Below are 20277 nucleotides of genomic sequence, written 5' to 3' on the forward strand. Positions count from 1 at the left end.
TTATAAGAACATGTAATTAAGTTTTGAAAATGGTCTTGTATTTTAAGAAGCCAATACATACGAGTTTTTCAAATGTAGTTTTGCTTAAGTTAGATAAAAAATTAAGCTGAACATTGGCTGTATAATGTGTTGGATACAATTACTATAAATCAGTAACTTACTACAGAGTTATATCATCTCCATTTAAGGAGTATCCATTGCTTACTATTATATTTGAAGCTTTTCATAAAATCCATTTCATAACACTGTTACTATAAAGCAAACATTTTAGTAGATGCTTATTAAAATGCTTTGTTCCAGCATCAAGAACAGCTAATTGAAATTTAGAAGGATTTAATTGGAAAGTTATTTCAAGTGACTTGATATTAATAATTTTAATAGATTTAGTACTCCTATCTTCTGATAGTTTTTCACATACTGCAATATTGTGTTGCCATAAAGATGAGGCTTTTTTTTTTTTACTTTAGTTTTAAGAAAAACCAAGGAATAAAACTCTGTGAAAGAACTCCTAAATAGTATCTTCACCTTTTTTTTTTTTTTTTTTTTTTTAATTTTAAGTACGCTCCACACCTAAAGTGGGGCAGGCTTGAACTCACGACCCCTAGGTCCAGAGTCCCCTAGGTCAGGAGTCACATGCTCTACTGAGTGAGCCAGCTAGGTGCTGCAGTGCTTCCACTTTTTAAAGGGATGTGGTTCATACCCTAATTCTGGGATATCCTGTCCTATATACTTCAGCAGTAAAAATTTCATTATCTTGGATTCTATTAATGTAGAATTCTATTCTATTAATTCTGTTAATGTAGAATTGTGAATAATTAAGATGTAAGCAGGAATAAAGTTCTTTTGTGCACTGTCGGGGGGGAAGGAGGAAATTGTTAAACAGATTAATTGACCTGAAATTAATCTCCCACCAGGTCAACCCAGGAGACCTACTCTGTCATCCTTCTTCCTCCCATCCCCAAATGTTTGTGGTAGAGGCAGTAATATGTTATGGAAAATCTCTACATCAGTTAGAGTTGGCATGGCTGTCATTTCCCCAGGGAAAAGTTGGGGGAGTGTTGTTTACCTCTTCATCTCATACCCTTTGACCTGATTACCAACCTTCAGTGAATTTGCACAAGCAAATGATTTTACTTTAAAATGAATAGAGCTTAATCAAAAAACAATTATTTAAATGATTATAAGGGAGCGTTTTGTAGAAGAGGATTTTAGTAACTTGAGGTCTATAATTCCCTTCTGAAGACAAAATATAAACTGCACTTAGAACTTTGATTCATGTAAACAAAAATGTATAGTACAGTGTCTTCTGCATTGTAAGCCCTCAAGTGTTTTAGGAATCATTGGAATTTGAAACGATCATAATGTCTTTTATATATTTAAGTTTAATCGCTGTATCTGTTTTTGCCAATGAGGCATTTTCCCTATCCATAAAATATGCACGAATACAGTTAGCAGAATTATAATTGTTAGCCTTAAATAAAGTTCTATCTAAAATCATAATATATCAGGAAATTGTTTTTGTACAGGTAAATGGTTGCAGTTTTTTGGTGAGAACAGGAAAGCCCACAAATTTATTAAGGGTACAGTATTTAAAACTACTTATGATACTAATGTTTTACACTATCAAAAACCATCTGGCTTACTAACAAAGCTGTTTCCTGCATGCATTTCTTTCTGTGTGTGATTTCTAAATGCTTTTAATGTTTAACAAAACAAAATTAGCTGTCTTTTGTTATAAAGCTCAGTTATAACCAAATTTGTAGATATTTTGTTTTTGCTTTTAAGGTATATAGCACATTAATAACAAAGTAGGTAGTCATTCCAGTAAATTCTCAGGTGATAAGTGATATTTTAAAGTGGACTTTACTATGGAATTCAATATTTGAATCCCTCTTCCTGAGGAATGTTGTTAGTATGAATTATTAAATATCTTGGATTGATTTAGGAAGAAGAATTTGGTGCTGATGATTCTTATTCTGAACATGGAGCACAGTACAGTCAGACCCACCTAGAGATGATGGAAAATGAATTGGCTGGCAAACAACATGAGATTGAAGAGCTGAACAGAGAACTAGAAGAAATGAGAGCCACCTACGGGACTGAAGGGTTACAGCAGGTATGCCTACTTTATGTGGCTTTTGTTTTGTTACAAAAACAAAAACAGGAAATTTGAATGCTAGCATATGTAAATAGTACATAACTTAAGTCACAGTAACTTAAGTTATCTCATAATATTCTTATACATATCATAAATAACTTGCTTAACACTAAGATTCCATGAATAGGGGTAATACAATCTGGAATCTTTTGTTTAACTTTATGAGATAGCTAGGCTGAAAGCACTTCAGTAGAATAGATGTTTTTGTAATCAGCCTGAGAGAAAATATGGTGCAAACCGCATCAGAATGTTATGACTTAAACTCATTAAAAATGTCAGCGAGTCCTTGTAAAGGGACCTCTTGTGGTTGAAATGACATCTGTTGTTTGTGGCAGTCAGTTATGAAACCAAGGTGAAAAAGACCATTGATGAAGACGACAGAATACATTTTAGTTTCATCCTCTCCAGGAGCAAGTGAGAATCGAACATGTCTATGATGATGTTGCCTGGGAACAGATTGGGGCACCCCTGAATATAAAGGCACTTGTCCTTCTAGAAGCAGATAATCGATAAGTTAGACCTAGTGTATTTTGTTCATCAGGTAATTTTTTTTAAGTTGTTTTGGAAGTAAAACCAATTTCTGCAAGGTAATTTTTTCAAATATGGATGAGATTGCTTACAATTATAATCTGCCCAGGCACCTGGTTGAGCATTCGACTTAGGCTCAGGTCATGATCTCACGGTCTGTGATTTTGACCCCTGCATCGGGCTCTGTGCTGACAGCTCAGAGCCTGGAGCCTGCTTCAGAATCTTTGTCTCCGTCTCTCTCTCTGCCCTTCCCCGCTTGTGCTCTGTCTCTGTCTCTCTAAAAAATAAATAAACATTAAAAAAAAATTTTTTTAATTACAGTTTGACAATGCGTTTTGTATATTTTTGAATAGTTGCCTGTACTAATAATCAGTTTTGTTCTAAAAATAAGTCTGGCAGGGGCACCTGGATGGCTCAGTTGGTTAAACATCTGACCCTTGATTTCGGCTCAGGTCATGATCTTATGGTTCATGGGATCGAGCCCCACTCAGGCTCCAAGCTGACAGCATGGAGCCTACTTGGGATTCTCTCTCTCCCTCTCTCTCTCTGCCCCTTCCCTGCTTGCACACACTCCTACACCCATCTCTCTCTCTCAAAATATATAAACTTCAAAGTCTGGCACTTACTATTTTCACTGATGTCTTTTAGTTACAAGAATTTGAAGCTGCCATTAAACAAAGAGATGGCATCATAACCCAGCTTACTGCTAATTTACAACAAGCAAGAAGAGAAAAGGATGAGACAATGAGAGAATTTTTAGAGTTGACAGAACAAAGTCAGAAATTACAGATTCAGTTCCAGCATGTAAGTATTACTAATAGAACAAAATTTATTAGATTTTTGGTAGTGAAGTTTTTAAAAAATGCTCATGAGTTTTAAATTTAAACTTAAAATCACATCTGCTTATAATGTATCATGTTGGAAAAAATAACGAACACCTGTTATTATGTTAACCAAGAATTTAACTAGTTCCTTTGTGGTTTCTTTGCTGTTATTTTCTTTGTTCATCCTCGTCTGTATACTGAAAGCCTACAATAACTTTTAAGTCTGATGGGTGGATTTTTGCAGAAATTAACACGTAGCCACATCCTACCTTTGCCAACCCTGGTATGATTTTATTTTATTTTCTAAAATGGTAACCAGACAGAATATATTCCATTTACCTTTAATTAGAGCCATAAGAATGTAAGTGTATTAATCAAGGTTTCTGATGGCAAGTACAGAAAATAATTTGAGATAGGTTAAGCAAAAGGGAGAAATTTAAATACAGGCTTATATTACAGAATTCATGGTGGAAATACAAACAGGCCTCTGAAAGGGATTGGAATCAGAAACTAGAAGGATATCAAGAATCCAGGAATTACGGTCTTTCAGGCCCCTTTTCTTTCTGTAGGTCTGCCTTAGTCTTCCCTATTTTATTAGACTTTTTCTGCTTTGTCATGGGATAATCTTACTGTTCAGCTTGTATGATGTGCCCATACTCATCTGATAAGCCATGACAGCATGTTTGCTTGGGTTTCAAGCCTATGAATCTAGCAGATTTCCCAGAGAGCAATTGTGAGCTGAGTAATATCCCAAAAGATGCCTATTCCCTAGCATAATCACTTCAGAATTTAACTTGGGGGTTTCTTTCTGTTTTTAAGTTACAGGCTAGTGAAACTCTGAGAAACAGCACTCATAGTAGCACAGCTGCAGATTTGTTACAAGCCAAACAACAGATCCTCACTCATCAGCAACAGCTGGAAGAACAAGACCATTTATTAGAAGATTATCAAAAAAAGAAAGAAGACTTCAAGATGCAAATTAGTTTCTTACAAGAGAAAATTAGAACATATGAAATGGTATGTTTATTTTAAGGAAGTTAGCCAATGTACAGCAGCTTTATAATTGAAGTTTTTTATGCAAGTGTTTATATTTTTTGTTATGTACATGAATTACAAAATTTCATAATTAAGAAATGTTCTTTATATAAAACAACTTATTTCAAAAGCAATTGGGAGTCTTACAATAATAGTTTTTAAGATAATACTAATTACTGAGTTCCTTGGAAGTGATCAGCCTATGTTAAAGTGAGTTCTCAGGAGAATCTAAATTTATAAACATAATTAACATTCTTTTTTTCTTTTCATCTATAAGTATTTCTACTCATTTTACCAGTGGTTATGAAATTCTGAAAATATTTCCAAGAAAAAATGAAATTTTATGGATTTTAATTAGAAAAAAGTGGATTCTCCTTTCATGATAGTTATGTTTTATAAAGTTGCATGGAATACTTATTTAGCAAATAAGTGGTAATAGAGGAAAAGGGGGGAAATATATATAATTTACATATTTATATTTGTTTTTATGTATGAACACACATATGTATTATATATTATGTATAAATATGTAAATATGTATGTGTGTATATGTATGTGTTTATACACACACATATGTATTCTAGAGAATATATTTATATATACATAGATACACAACATATCTCATAAGATTATAATCTTAAATCCTAAAAGTCACTCATCCCTGTAGGTTATATTTTATTTGTTTTTCAAAAGAGAAAATGGGGTTCACCTATGTTAAATGACTTGACTGAGGGTACCCTACTGACACTTGTCAGACTTGTGATTCAAACCCATACAGCTGGCCCAGAGCCATATTTCTTGTGCTTTACTGCACTGCCCCCTCTTGCCTCCATCCTCTTCACCATCCATGTTTTCCTAATAAGGTCTGCCTTCATAAAGGAAGTGACTCAGGGTAGGCTTTAGGAGGAGAGGATATTTGAGGCAGGTCTGGAATAATCTCTCTCTAATTATATTTCATTTTCTCAGCAATAGTTCTGTGTGGCACCTAGTAGCTACTCAGTATTCATTTGGTAAATAAGCAAATACATTATGAATCTGAACTGATAGAGATAGGAAGGACACTTTAGAGGGGGAGTGTACATAAAGACCCAGGACAAAAGATGTTAAAAATAGGTAGCAAAAAATAGTTTAACCAGAAATAGTCTTTGAAAGTCAGCCTTTGTAGGAGCACCTGGGTGGTTCAGTTGATTAAGTGTTCAACTATGGCTCAGGTCATGATCTCACAGCTTGTGAGTCTGAGCCCCACGTCGGGCTTTGGGCTGACAGCTCAGAGCTTGGAGCCTGTTTCGGATTCTGTGTCTCCCTCTCTCTTTCTGCTCCACGCCCCCCACACCCCCACCCCCACCCCCCTTGTGCGCGCTCTCTCTCTCCCTCTCTCTCTCTCAAAGATAAAACATAAAAGAAATTTTTTTTTAAAGTGAGCCTTTATAAAGATATTTTTAACATGTATAATATGATGAAATGAAGCAATAAAAATAAACATTTCCTGGGGAGCCTGGGTGGGTCAGTCAGTTGAGTGTCCAACTTTGGCTCCAGTCATGATCTTATGGTTTGTGGGTTCTAGCCCCATGTCGGGCTCTGTGCTGACAACTCAGAGCCTGGAGCCTGCTTTGGATTCTGTGTCTCCTTTCTCTCTGCCCCCTCCCCTGCTCACACTCTATCTTCTGTGTCTCTCAGAAATAATAAATAAATGTTAAAGAAATTAAAAAGAAAACAAAACTGAGCCTTTTCAGGAGGGAAGAGTGGAGAGATACTCTAGGTCTCGTTATAAGAGCCTGGAAATTGGATTTTGTTGTATTTATTATATTCAGCAGGCAGTATTATTTGAAAGTATTTAAAACTCAAATAATTCATTATTTTATTTTTTTAATATTTATTTATTTTGAGAGAGAGAAAGAGAGTACACAAGCAGGGGAGTGGCAGAGAGAGGGAGAGAGAAAATCCCAAGCAGGCTCTGCATTGATTCCACACCTGAGCAGAAATCAAGAGTCAGATGCTTAACTGACTGAGCCACTTATGTGCCCCAAATAATTCATTTTCATAGCGGGGAAAACCTTTGTTTATTTGAATGCTAGCAGAATTTTTTTTTTTTTTAAGTTCATTGATTTTGTGAGAGAGAGAGCGTGTGCGCAAGTGGTGGAAGGGCAGAGAGAGGGAGGGAGAGAGGATCCTAAGCAGGCACCTCGCTGTCAGTGCAGAGCCCAATGCAGGAGCTTGATTACACAAACCATGAGATCATGACCTGAGCTGAAATCAAGAGTAAGATACTTAACCGAATGAGCCACCCAGGCGCCTCTGTTAGCAGAATGCTTTTATTATCAGTCTCTTCTTCTTTTTTTTTAAATTTGTTTTAATTTTTTTTGAGACAGAGAGACAGAGCATGGGCAGGGGAGGGGCAGAGAGAGAGAGGGGGGAGACACAGAATCTGAGGCAAGATCCAGATTCTGAGCTGTCAGCACAGAGCCTGACCTGAGGCTGGAACTCACAAACCATGAGATCATGACCTGAGCCGAAGTCAGATGCTTAACCAGTTGAGCCACCCAGGCACCCCAATTATTAGTCTCTTCTTTATTATGTATATATTTTTAAAATTTTCTCTCTCTCTCTCTCTCTCTTTTTTTTTTTTTAACTTTGAATGACTCCCCCTGAGCAGTAGTTCCATCAGATCAGCTGAGGGACTAGAGCATTAGGGTGATGGTTGAAACTGTCATGGTGATTCCAGCCTCATTCTCTTTACTCATAATATTCTGAACTTCCCATGGTGCAGTGGTCACAGGCAAGAAGTATATTATTCCCCACTGCCTCAAGTCTGTTTCTAAAAATAGAGGGATTGTATCTTCAACCACAGGGCTGTCTTTTCCAACACAAAATATATGGTTTAAAACCATACATTTTGAAATAAACAGTACTAAGAAAAATGAACCATGAATTTATTTAATAGTTGAATGAAGAATTATTGTTGCTTGAAGTTATATCACATGTTGGACAATTTTGAATTGACACTGTTTTATGAGGGTTCCTCCTCCCCAATAGAAAAATCAGGAAATGGAAGTATTAACAGATGTTAATATTCCAAGTCTAAGTACTTATTTTAACAGTTCAACTGAAGTTGACCTCCGTGAACTAATTTTATTTTCTTATAGGTTCCAAATGCCTTCTAGATACTTTCTAGTATACAAAGATATTACATTTTTATATAGCACAATGTGCATAAAATACATTAATACATTAATTTTCTTTTAGCTTCAAACATATTCTATGAGATAGAAGAAATGGTATTTATTTTACAGGTGAAAACACTGCAATTTAAGAGATTAAAGTGATTTAAATGTCATATTATAGTACAGAAGTCAGAAGGCTCAGCATTTGGTAATCACTTATGGTGACATTGGATGGAATATGTGATACCAAGAAAAAAGCTGATAGGATTTTGCTCAAGAGGCTTCACAGTATAGCTGTCGTTGCCTTAGTTAATTTATATAGTGCATATTCTGGCCTTTGACTTGTAGGCTCAGAAGTCTGGTTTTTATCCAGAGAGGGAGGCAAACCCCAAGAGACTATTAACTATAGAGAATAAACTGAGGGGTTTTTGAGGGGATAGGCTAAATAGGTGATGGATGTTAAGGAGGGCATTTGTTGTGTCGAGCACTGGGTGTTATATATAAGTGATGAATCACTAAATTCTACTCCTGAAACCAGAAGTACACTGTATGTTAGCTAACTTGAATTTAAATAAAATCTTGGAAGAAAAAATAATTCTGATTTTTATCTTCTATCATCTGAGACTTGAGCTATCTCAGAGGTGAGCTCACATTTTCCAAGTTCAAGAGGCTAAATGTTTAAATCTTGAAGATGAGATTATTAATTTACAGTGAGAAATGATTATCACCAGGACCTGCATACTTCAGGTTCATTGGATTTTACTTTCTTTCTCTGGGCAAATGAATTTGAAAAGCCAAATAATAATAGAAAGATTGTTTAGTGAGCATGAGATTAAAGGATATTAGAGGAATCAAATGTTCCATAGCATTACGCTATGATAACCTGATGTATCCATCTCACAGAAGGAAAAGTCATGCCTGTGGACTGAAATTCTTAAATTCTGTTTGCTACAACCCCTTACATTGCTTTCTGTGTTAAGTATGGTTTTCCCAGAGTGATCAGAATTCGCAGTCTCACGGCACCTGGACTGTGGTGGAATGTGTACTGCCAACATTTCTGTCTCACGCCTTCCTTTTTCTAGGCTTTGACATTCTTTATTTAGATATATTAATAAATCCATTCAAGGTGCCTTTAAGTCCTCTTGGCCTTAGGACTCCTGACTCATTTAGGTGATTTTACTTACCTACTTGTGTTTGTTCCATTCTATGGATTATACTTTCTTTGTAGTTGGGACCTCAGCCCTTAAATACTTAGGCAACTAAGTGACAGAGGCAAAACTTTGTTTCTAGGGCTTTTGCTTGACTCCATTATGTGATAACATTCTTAAGGATGATTGTGATTATGAATATGCCTTGGCCTGTGTCCTAGGTTTAGGCTTATATACAGTTCCACAGTAGAGTCCCAAGTCAGATGTGGAAAAAAATGTCTGCCCCGCTTTCAAATTTCTATTCAAACCCAAAGTCTAGGACCAAGTTGATTTGCTATAAATGGTGTAGTTGTTTTGCATGTCACTTGAGGTCAGCCACAGGAATGAAACTAAGGCAGACCCATAAGAACCTGTTTTTGTTGTTTTAGTCTTTTCATAGCATTTGCTCATCAGACACCTTTAAGTCACTACAATACATAGAAGGAATCTTGATTTATTTTTAAGACTTTCTTCTGGAACTGTAAAGAGTACATAGTACTATACCTATAGAAAATACTAAGTTTATTAGTTAATAAGAAAGATGAAAATATAATGGTTTAGACATTTTAATCCTACTAATTTTGAAATTAATATTTTTCACCATAGCAGTGTAAGAAAAATTTCTTTCTTCAAGAAGACCAATGCTGCTGTAGTGTTTGCTCACAAATAGTGTGGGTACACAGGTCTTATCTCACTGACTTGGGAAAAATTGAAGGGCAAGCCTACCAGTTACTATTTATAGAATTATTGAAAAAAACAGACTTCTCTCAATATTTTGGTATTGAGATTAAGCAATGTAAGTTGCCAGGAACTAAAACTGACATTTTTATATTTTCATTTTTTCTTTCTAAAGGAACAAGATAAAAAAGTAGAAAGCTCAAATAAAGAAATACAGGAAAAAGATGCAATCATTGAAGAACTAAAAACAAAAATAATAGAAGAAGAAAAAAAAACTCTAGAGCTAATGGATAAAGTCACAGTGACTGATAAATTACTGGAAGAATTACAAGAACAGGTTGTAGGAAAGAACCAAGAGATTAAAAATATGAAATTAGAGCTGACTCATTCCAAGCAAAAAGAAAGACAGTGTTCTGAGGAAATAAAACAGTTAATGGGGACAGTTGAAGAACTTCAAAAGAAAAATCATAAAGACAGCCAATTTGAAACTGATATTCTGCAAAGAATGGAACAAGAAACACAAAGAAAGTTAGAACAGCTCCGGGCAGAGCTGGATGAGATGTATGGGCAGCAGATAGTACAGATGAAACAGGAGTTAATAAAACAACACATGTCACAGATAGATGAACTTAAAATACGGCATAAAGAAGAAATGGAGAATGCTTTAAGATCATATCCATGTATTACTGTTAATGAAGATCAAATAAAAGTAATGAATATGGCAATAAATGAACTGAATATAAAATTGCAAGATAGTAATTCTCAAAAGGAAAAACTCAAGGAAGAACTAGGAGTAATTTCAGGAGAAAAGTCTACTCTACAGAGGCAGCTTGAAGACCTTTTTGAAGAATTGAGCTTTTCAAGGGAACAAATTCAGAGAGCTAGACAAACAATAGCTGAACAAGAAAGTAAACTCAATGAAGCACATAAGTCCCTTAGTACAGTGGAAGATTTGAAAGCTGAGATTGTTTCTGCATCTGAGTCCAGAAAAGAACTAGAATTAAAACATGAAGCAGAAGTTACAAATTACAAGATAAAACTGGAAATGTTAGAGAGAGAAAAGAATGCTGTATTAGACAGAATGGCTGAATCACAAGAGGCTGAATTAGAGAGGCTGAGGACACAGCTTCTGTTTAGTCATGAAGAAGAACTTTCCAAACTGAAAGAAGATTTAGAAATTGAACATCGAATAAATATTGAGAAACTTAAAGATAACTTAGGCATTCACTATAAACAGCAGATAGATGGCTTACAGAATGAAATGAGTCAAAAGATAGAAACCATGCAGTTTGAAAAAGATAGTTTGATAACTAAGCAGAATCAACTAATTTTGGAAATTTCAAAGCTAAAAGATTTGCAGCAGTCCCTTGTGAATTCAAAATCAGAAGAAATGACTCTTCAAATCAATGAACTTCAAAAAGAAATTGAAATTCTCAGGCAAGAAGAAAAGGAAAAGGGTACTCTTGAACAAGAAGTTCAAGAATTACAACTTAAAACTGAATTGTTGGAGAAACAAATGAAGGAAAAAGAGGATGACCTTCAAGAAAAATTCACACATCTTGAAGCAGAGAATAGCATTCTTAAAGATGAAAAGAAAGCCCTTGAAGACATGTTGAAAATGTGTACTCCTGTTAACCAAGAAGAAAGATTACTTTTCACAGACTCCATTAAGTCCAAATCCCAAGACTGTAACTGGCAAAAAGAAATAGAAGTACTTACAGAGGAAAATGAGGACCTCAAAAAACAATGTATTCAGCTAACTGAAGAGATTGAAAGGCAAAGGAACACTTTTTCATTTGCTGAAAAAAATTTTGAAGTTAACTATCAAGAGTTACAGGAGGACTATGCTTGCCTTCTCAAGGTGAAAACTGATTTAGAAGACAGCAAAAACAAACAAGAAGCAGAGTATAAAAGTAAGCTTAAAACACTTAGTGAAGAGCTTCATCATTTGCAAAGAATAAATCCAACTGTGGTAAAAATGAAAAGTTCAGTCTTTGATGATGACAAAACTTTTATAGGAGAACCCTTGGAAATTGGTGAGGTTGTTGAGAAAGATACAACAGAACTTATGGAAAAACTTGAGGTGACCAAGCGAGAAAAATTAGAACTGTCAGAGAAGCTGTCTGATCTTTCTGAACAATTAAAACAGAAACATGGTGAGATTAGTTTTCTGAGTGAAGAAGTTAAGTCTTTAAAGCAAGAGAAAGAGCAAGTTTTATTGAGATGTAGAGAGCTAGAAATCATCATTAATCATAATAGGAAAGAAAATGTAAATGCATGTGATGTTCCATTAGACTCTTTAAAAGATGGATTTGTGACAAGGACAAGCAAAGATTCTGGAGAGTCAGTTTCTAAAATAAATAAAGATTTTGGTGAAGAATCAAAAATAATGGAGGAAAATAAAATTCCTTTGGAAAATAGGACTGTTGGAAAAGAAGGCAAGCAAGAACAGTTGTTTTTGGGTCACTTGCCATTAGTGACAAGTGGATCATCACTTAGGACGACCGAACCAAGTAGAAATGATAAACTTCAGTGGGAACTTAGTGTACTTAAATCAGAGAAGGTATGTTTACTTATTTATATATGTTAAAGCACAGTGAAAATGTACATTTCACGCAAATAATGTTTTTATCTTCCTAAAACATAAATTTTACAAGAGAATGAAAGGGAGCCCTGTAATGTAATTCTCATTTGGGCCTCTCATCTATCATTGCCTTTATCTATTTTTACTTAGCACAACTTTTGATCTAAGAGATGAATTTGGGCCCCACGAAGGGCATAAAGATTGCTGTCTTTTTCTTAAACATTGTTGCCTTTTTTTCAGTTAATTTATGTTACATAGTCTGTTCATAAATAGCAATGGTTTCACATTTTCTTTGGAATGGCAAGAGTTTAAATAACTTTGTAAAGAAGTTACTTTGTAATATTTTGTTGTAATATCAAAGCTTGGTTTCAGCATTTTGTTTCACATTAGTGTTTTAAAAGTTCCACAACTAAAAATTAACTCTTAAACTTTAGTACTTTATATAGTATTTATTCAGTAGTTATAAAACCATCTTTCCCTGAAAGAAATCTCAACTTAAGTCCCAGAGTTTTCTCTGAGTACTGTGTAAAGCTGAAGGGGGTAAAAAGTATTCTACCTATAACTAAAGAATGCATATAATGAATAATAATAGATATATAATATCTGATGTTGTATATAATAGTAATAGAAAATAATGCTGTATTAGACACAGTCTAATACAGTTAGGTTATAATATCTACCATTGTATATAATAGTAGATCTTATGTATTTATTAAATATAATAAAAATAGATATATAATAATAGATTACTCTTGACCAATATGCAGTTTGCCAGTTACTAGTATTGGAAATAACTGGAAAATTCCACTGGGTATTTTGTGTAATGCTGCTAAGTAAGGCTTTACTTTTCTTCACTTATGCAGCATATATTTATTGAATGTCTAGGTATAGGGAGTATAGTAACAAGAGAAAGAAGATTCCTTCTGACAGCAGGAATATACTCTAGTGAGGGAGGCAGACGATAGACGAGGAAACAAGTGGAGTAGTTAGAAGTGGTAATAAGTCCTATAAAGAAAATAAAGCATAATGTGATAGAGAATGATGGGTAGTGGTGGTGACAACATTAAGTACTGAAAGGTCTGTTCTAAGAATTGACCTTTGAACTGAGATCTGAATAATGAGGAGGAGCCTACCACATGCAAATTAGGGCAATTGTTGTAAAGACCTGGGTGAGTTGGAGGAACCAAATGAAGGTGTGTTTAGTTGAGTTTGAAAGCAGGAGAGTGGAAGGAAAAATGTTTGAAGAAGAAAGAAGAGACTAGATCTTGGAGAGCCTTTTAGACTTTGTAAGAAGTTGAGACTATTCTATACACAGTAGGAAACCATTGGAAGGTTTTCTCTTTTTACTTCTAATAAATACAGATCTTATGATGGAGTTACATTACAATAAACCTATTGTAAATTGGAATATGTTAAGTTGAAAATGAAGTTAATGCACTTAACCTACTGGACATCATAGCTTAACCTAGTCTACCTTAAGCATGCTCAGAATACTTGTATTAGCTTATGTACAGTTGGGCAAAATCATCTAACACAAAGCCTATTTTACAATAAAGTGTTGAATGTGTCATGTAATTTATTGAATACTATACTGAAAGTAAAAAACAGAATGGTTATTGGGACGCCTGGGTGGCTCAGTCAGTTAAGTGTCTGATGTCGGCTCAGGTCATGGTCTCACAGTTTTTGTGAGTTTGAGCCCCGCGTCGGGCTCTGTGCTGACAGCTCGGAGCCTAGAGCCTGCTTTGGATTCTGTGTCTCCCTCTCTCTCTGTCCCTCCCCTGCTCGTGCTGTGTCTCTCTCTCAAAAATAAATACACATTAAAAAGGTTAAATTAAAAAAAAAAAAAGAATGGTTGTAAATGTATTGGCTGTTCATCCTTGTGATCATGTGGCTGACTAGGAGCTCTGGCTCGCTGCTAGTGCCCAGCACAAGAGTGTGCCATACTGCGTATCACTGGCCTGGGGAAAGATCGAAATTCAAAATTTGAAGTACAGCTTCCTATTGAATGTGTATCACTTTTACACCATTATAAAGTCAAAAACTCCTGGGTCATAAGTTGGGGACTGTCTCTATATTTGCATTTATGATCTTATATTAAATGTAAAGATATTTTATATTTTAATAACTTAAATAGAGTTTAAAAATTCAAATTGCATAACGGTTAATGCTTCGTTAATTATCTGCAGTGGTTCTCAAAAGCATAATGTGATTACAGTTCAATTACTCCTGCAAATGTGAGAGATCATTTACATTTTTTAAAAAAGACTTAATTGGAGTGAATTTGAAGCTGTCAAATGGTCAAATTTTCTCAGTAAGAATTTTACTTTCTCTACTGAAGACATTTTCAGTGACATTCAGATACCCTCTCCTTGACATTAACTTACATAAACTAAAGAGAAGCAAACTGGTAAATTCCTTCCCAGTTGTCACTACCATGACAAACCCTCTTACTGGGAGAGGGGAGTAACGTGAGGGTGGGGGGAAGGAGCTCACAGAAGAAATAGATGGATAATTTTATACAACAGTAACACCTACAAGCAATCTACTTATGCTTAGAAATAATGCTGACTCCCCCCTGAATACCATACTCTTGGATGAAATTAATTGTTTAATAAACATGAAAAGGTGCTTTCAACCTTATGAGTCTCACAATAAAATGTGGTGAGGATATGGGGAGATGAGTACTCACATACGCTGTTAATGTCAATATAAATTGGTACAATTACAGAAAACATAGTTTGGTAAAATTTAATACATTTAATGTACATTACCTATGACCCTGCAGAACCATTTCTAGGTGGTTGTCAGTGTGGTCCCTGACTAGCAATATCAGCAGCACTTGAAAACAGGTTAAAATTAAAATTTTGGGGCCCCACACCAGACTTCCTAAACCCGAAGCTCAGGGAAAGGGCCCAGCAATCTGTTTTAACAAGCACTCCAGTTTATTCTGGTGCCTGCTAAAGTTTGAGAACCACTTTATGAGGGAAACACAAGTATATTTGTACAGGGGCATATCTAAGAATTTACTGCAGTATTTTTGAAATATCAAAAAATTAGAAATAATAGTTGGTCTCCAAGAAGGAAATTGACAAATCGTGGTGTATTCACAGATACGGTACCACAGTTAAAATAAATTAACCTGTATCTACATGGATAGATCTCAGTATATTGAATGAGAAGAATGATTTGCAAAATAAATACCATTTTGCACCATTTATGTAAATTCTCAAAAACATAAAATATATATTGTTTACATGTACTGAAAAGTGATAGTATAAGAAATGGAGTGGACTTGTTGCAAATTTATGATAATAATTGCCTCTGGGAAAGGAGGAATGGGAATATAGTGGATTAAATTTTATTTATGTTTTCTTTCTAAACCAAAAAAGTTTGTAGAAAGGAGAGAAATGGGGGGGGAGGAAGACAAAATAATTGTATTTATTTGGGTTGTGAGTACATGTTTATTACACTATTCTTTTCATTTCTCTATATTTAAAATATTTTTATTTTTTAAATGCTTATTATTTGAGAGAGAGTACAAAGTGGCTGAGGAGCCAGAGAGAGGGAGAAAGAATCCGAAGCAGGTTCCATGCTCTCAGCACAGAGCCCGATGTGGGGCTCACTCTCACAAACTGTGAGATCATGACCTGAGCTGAAATCAAGAGTCGGATGCTTAACCAACTGAGCCACCCAGACAACCCTAAAATATTTTTAAATGATGAAGCAGGCCATACTACTACTATACCATCTATCAAAGTTTACAATAAAGTTGTGGTAATGGCAATATTGTGCTACTTTCCTTGAAAAAGATAGGTAGATCAGTGCAACAGAATGAAGTGAGAAAAATCAGACCTCTCTTTTTTTTAATATATGAAATTTATTGTCAGATTGGTTTCCATACAACACCCAGTGCTCATCCCAAAAGGTGCCCTCCTCAATACCCATCACCCACCCTCCCCTCCCTCCCACCCCCCATCAACCCTCAGTTCTCAGTTTTTAAGAGTCTCTTATGCTTTGTCTCTCTCCCAGTCTAATCTCTTTTTTTTTTCCTTCCCCTCCCCCATGGGTTTCTGTTAAGTTTCTCAGGATCCACATAAGAGTGAAAACATATGGTATCTGTCTTTCTCTGTATGGCTTATTTCACTTAGCATAACACTCTCCAGTTCCATCCGTGTTGCTACAAAGGGCCATATTTCATTCTTTCTCATTGCCACGTAGTACTCCACTGTGTATATAAGCCACAATTTCTTTATCCATTCATCAGTTAATGGACATTTAGGCTCTTTCCATAATTTGGCTATTGTTGAGAGTGCTGCTATAAACATTGGGATACACGTGCCCCTATGCATCAGTACTCCTGTATCCCTTGGGTAAATTCCTAGCAGTGCTACTGCTGAGTCATAAGGTAGGTCTATGTTTAATTTTTTGAGGAACCTCCACACTGTTTTCCAGAGTGGCTGCACCAGTTTGCATTCCCAGCAACAGTGCAAAAGGGTTCCCGTTTCTCCACATCCTCTCCAGCATCTATATAGTCTCCTGATTTGTTCATTTTGGCCACTCTGACTGGCGTGAGATGATATCTGAGTGTGGTTTTGATTTGTATTTCCCTGATGAGCGATGTTGAGCATCTTTTCATGTGCCTGTTGGCCATCTGGATATCTTCTTTAGAGAAGTGTCTATTCATGATTTCTGCCCATTTCTTCACTGGATTATTTGTTTTTTTGGGTGTGGAGTTTGGTGAACTCTTTATCGATTTTGGATACTAGCCCTTTGTCCGATATGTCATTTGCAAATACCTTTTCCCGTTCCGTTGGTTGCCTTTTAGTTTTGTTGGTTGTTTTCTTTGCTGTGCAGAAGCTTTTTATCTTCATGAGGTCCCAATAGTTCATTTTTGCTTTTAATTCCCATGCCTTTGGCGATGTGTCAAGTAAGAAATTGATGCGGCTGAGGTAAATTAGACCTCTCTTATATAAAGTTTTAAACTGTAATTTCATGTATTTCCCCCTTGTAGTCAGTAAATGCAGAAGATAGAAGTTATTTTAAAAATGTAAGTTGTTTAAAAGTATTCTAATGTGTACATACATTCACTTTAAGAATGATTTAAGGCTACAGATGGAAGCTCAGCGTATATGCCTCTCTCTGGTTTATTCAACTCATGTGGATCAGGTTCGTGAATATATGGAAAATGAAAAAGATAAAGCTCTTTGTAGTCTTAAGGAGGAACTTATTTCTGCCCAAGAGGAAAAGATAAAGGAACTTCAGGAAATACACCAGCAAGAGCTACAGAATATAAAAACACAAGAAACAGGTAAATGGCTTTCTAAAAAAATTATAAGTACTATGAAATAAGTAAATATCACTTAGAGCCCACCATTCCATGATACTGTCCTGGTCTTAGAACCCATAGAGGAAGGTAACTGTATATCCAAGTCCTGGATTCATCTGTTCATATAATCACTGCACATTTTTTTAAGTGCTTGGGAAATCTAAAATTACTGAATCATTTTCCCACAGAAGTTGTAATCAAGTGGGAAAGCAATATAAAATAAACTCTTAGAAAACAATAGATCAATTTCTGTAATAGAAAAATGACTAGAAAGAATGGAAGAAAAAAGGAAAAAAGACTTATACCTCCTGGGAGGAGGAGTGGAGTGAGGTTGCAGGCAGGAGTAGGGTTGTTGGAATTTTAGGGAAGGTTCCTGAGTCTTAAACATAGAGGTGTGAGAGATCGTAGCCATCTTGGAGAATTGAGAGTTCAAGTCACGTGAGAAAGTGGTGGGATATAAAGCTGTTAAGATTGACAGGAGCTTGATTAGAAAAGGCCTTATATACTCTGACTGAAGCATGTTTAAGCTTTATCCTATTGGTGATAGGACCTGTAAGATTTTAAGTAGTGGGAGTAACAGTAAAATTTTTATTTTAAGGTAACACCATGAGGCAAAGTAAGGAAGGTGATTAGTTCTAGGAAGACCAGTTAAGCAACTTTGGAGGTAGTTCTGCTAACAATAAGGGGCTGAATAAAATGTCATTGAGGACGGAAGAGAGAGTCAAAGAAGTAGGCTGTAGTCTGCAGTTGATATTAGGAGGAAAGGGGGAAGAATTGAGAGTGGTCCGTAAGTTTCTAGCTTGGGTAGCTGGATTGAAGGGGGGACTAGTCATGAGGAGTATGCAGAGCAGATCTATGGGAAGAATAATAAATCCAGTTTGGAACATAGTTAAAAATACCTCTTGACTTAAAAAAAAAAAAAAAAAGTTATCTAGTAGGCAGTTAAAAATAGAAGTCTGAAATGTAAGAGGTTTAGGCTCAAGATTAAGATTTGGAAATCCAAAGATCATTTGAGGCCAGAGAAAAGAATGAGATGTCCTAGGAGACTGTACAGTAGACACTGTGAGAAGCAACAACATATAAGGCATCTGAAGTAGACTAGTTGTAGTTAGCTTTTATCTCTAGTAATTGTTTAATCACTCTATTAAGTAGACTTCCTGTGTTCAAAACGTCTGTAGGTTTTCACCCTTGACAGATATACTTTTGAGAATGAGGTGGTTCCTAAGTTTGTCTAGTTGCTCTGTTGAACAGAGTAGAATTTAGGGAGTGGCTTAAATATCATTTTTCCACTTCAGGAGTTCTTTAGGTTTGAATGTAATAAGATTTTAAGCATGTATTATTTTTAATGATATCCTCTAAAGGATAGAATCTGTCCAGTGGTTTTTCAACTATAAGTTAATTAATGGGTCCACTAATGGTTGATGCAGTTAGTGAGTAATGGCCAGCATTTTTTTTTTTTTTAGTAAATAAAAGAATACAGTAGAACAGAAAACATTAAAAGCATATAGTATATAAAAAAAAGTAAATAATGATCTGTGAAATTCTTGTTTCAGTTTTCCATGGATGTGTATAATAGGTTACAATATATGACATATTTCTTATATTGGGGAGTAGTAAAATTTGTAAATCACCACTTCATACCATTTTGTAGGATATAAACTGAGAATCTTAAAAATTATCTGAGACCATTAACATTGAGCAGTGGAAAATAAGTTTTAAATAAGGAATTTTTTTTTTTAATTTTTTTTTTCAACGTTTATTTATTTTTGGGACAGAGAGAGACAGAGCATGAACGGGGGAGGGGCAGAGAGAGAGGGAGACACAGAATCGGAAACAGGCTCCAGGCTCTGAGCCATCAGCCCAGAGCCTGACGTGGGGCTCGAACTCACGGACCGCGAGATCGTGACCTGGCTGAAGTCGGACGCTTAACTGACTGCGCCACCCAGGCGCCCCTAAATAAGGAATTTAAAACTAATCTTATTGTAAGGGAAGCTTCCAGTTGACATAGGTTTAAAATGATAATAGTACTTAAGTAGATAAATGTTTAACACAGTATCTGTTCTATTAGGTGATGAAGTGAAGCCTTTACAAATGCTTATTGGAAAACTACGCAGGGCAGTGTCTGAAGAATGTTTTTATTTTACACAGGTAAGATATTAGTTAAGAAGTACTTTTAGGAATGAAATCTTGCCATTTGCGACTACGTGGATGGAACTACAGGGTATTATGCTAAGCGAAATTAGAGAAAGACAAATATCATATGACTTCGCTCATATGAGGACTTTAAGAGACAAAACAGATGAGCATAAGGGAAAGGAAACAAAAATAATATAAAAACAGGGAGGGGGACAAAATATAAGAGACTCTTAAATAATGGAGAGCAAAAGGAGGGTTACTGGAGGAGCTGTGGGAGGGGCGATGGGCTAACTGGGTAAGGGGCATTAAGGAATCTACTCCTGAAATCATTGTTGCACTATATGCTAACTAATTTGGATGTAAATTTAAAAAAATTAAAAAATGTAAAAAAAAAATACTTTTAGACAGGAAATACTATACTTCAGAGCTGCACTTAGAAAATATTCCTGGGTTTTTAACTTTAAAATGAGCATTTAAATGTTTTCTGATAATCTTTTGAAACAAAAGAAATTGGAGTAAATTATCTCAGCAGTGGAACAGACAAAAGGTATACCTAATACAAAAAAACAGTGGACCAATAGAACCCAAAAAAAAAAGTCTGTTTGCTGCCCCTGCCAACTTTGGTTGTTGAGTGCATCCATTGACTTACCTGGGGAGATT

General features: G+C 35.4%; 1 protein-coding gene across 8 annotated transcripts in view; it reads left to right on the plus strand.

Annotated features, from left to right (window-relative positions):
- Positions 1 to 20277, plus strand: part of AKAP9 (A-kinase anchoring protein 9) — a 153688-nt gene that overhangs the window by 34628 nt on the left and 98783 nt on the right. For 7 of the 8 annotated variants that reach the window (XM_045052355.1, XM_045052356.1, XM_045052358.1 and 4 more), the window contains 7 exons: positions 1527 to 1580; positions 1946 to 2116; positions 3335 to 3490; positions 4330 to 4527; positions 9747 to 12134; positions 17250 to 17463; positions 19550 to 19629. In XM_045052355.1, coding sequence (XP_044908290.1) covers positions 1527 to 1580; positions 1946 to 2116; positions 3335 to 3490; positions 4330 to 4527; positions 9747 to 12134; positions 17250 to 17463; positions 19550 to 19629 — 3261 coding nt within the window. The remainder of the gene's footprint in view (positions 1 to 1526; positions 1581 to 1945; positions 2117 to 3334; positions 3491 to 4329; positions 4528 to 9746; positions 12135 to 17249; positions 17464 to 19549; positions 19630 to 20277) is intronic. The other variant, XM_045052357.1, reaches the window with a different exon arrangement.

This window comes from Felis catus, chromosome A2, assembly GCF_018350175.1.
Source record: "Felis catus isolate Fca126 chromosome A2, F.catus_Fca126_mat1.0, whole genome shotgun sequence".
Lineage (NCBI taxonomy): Eukaryota > Metazoa > Chordata > Mammalia > Carnivora > Felidae > Felis > Felis catus.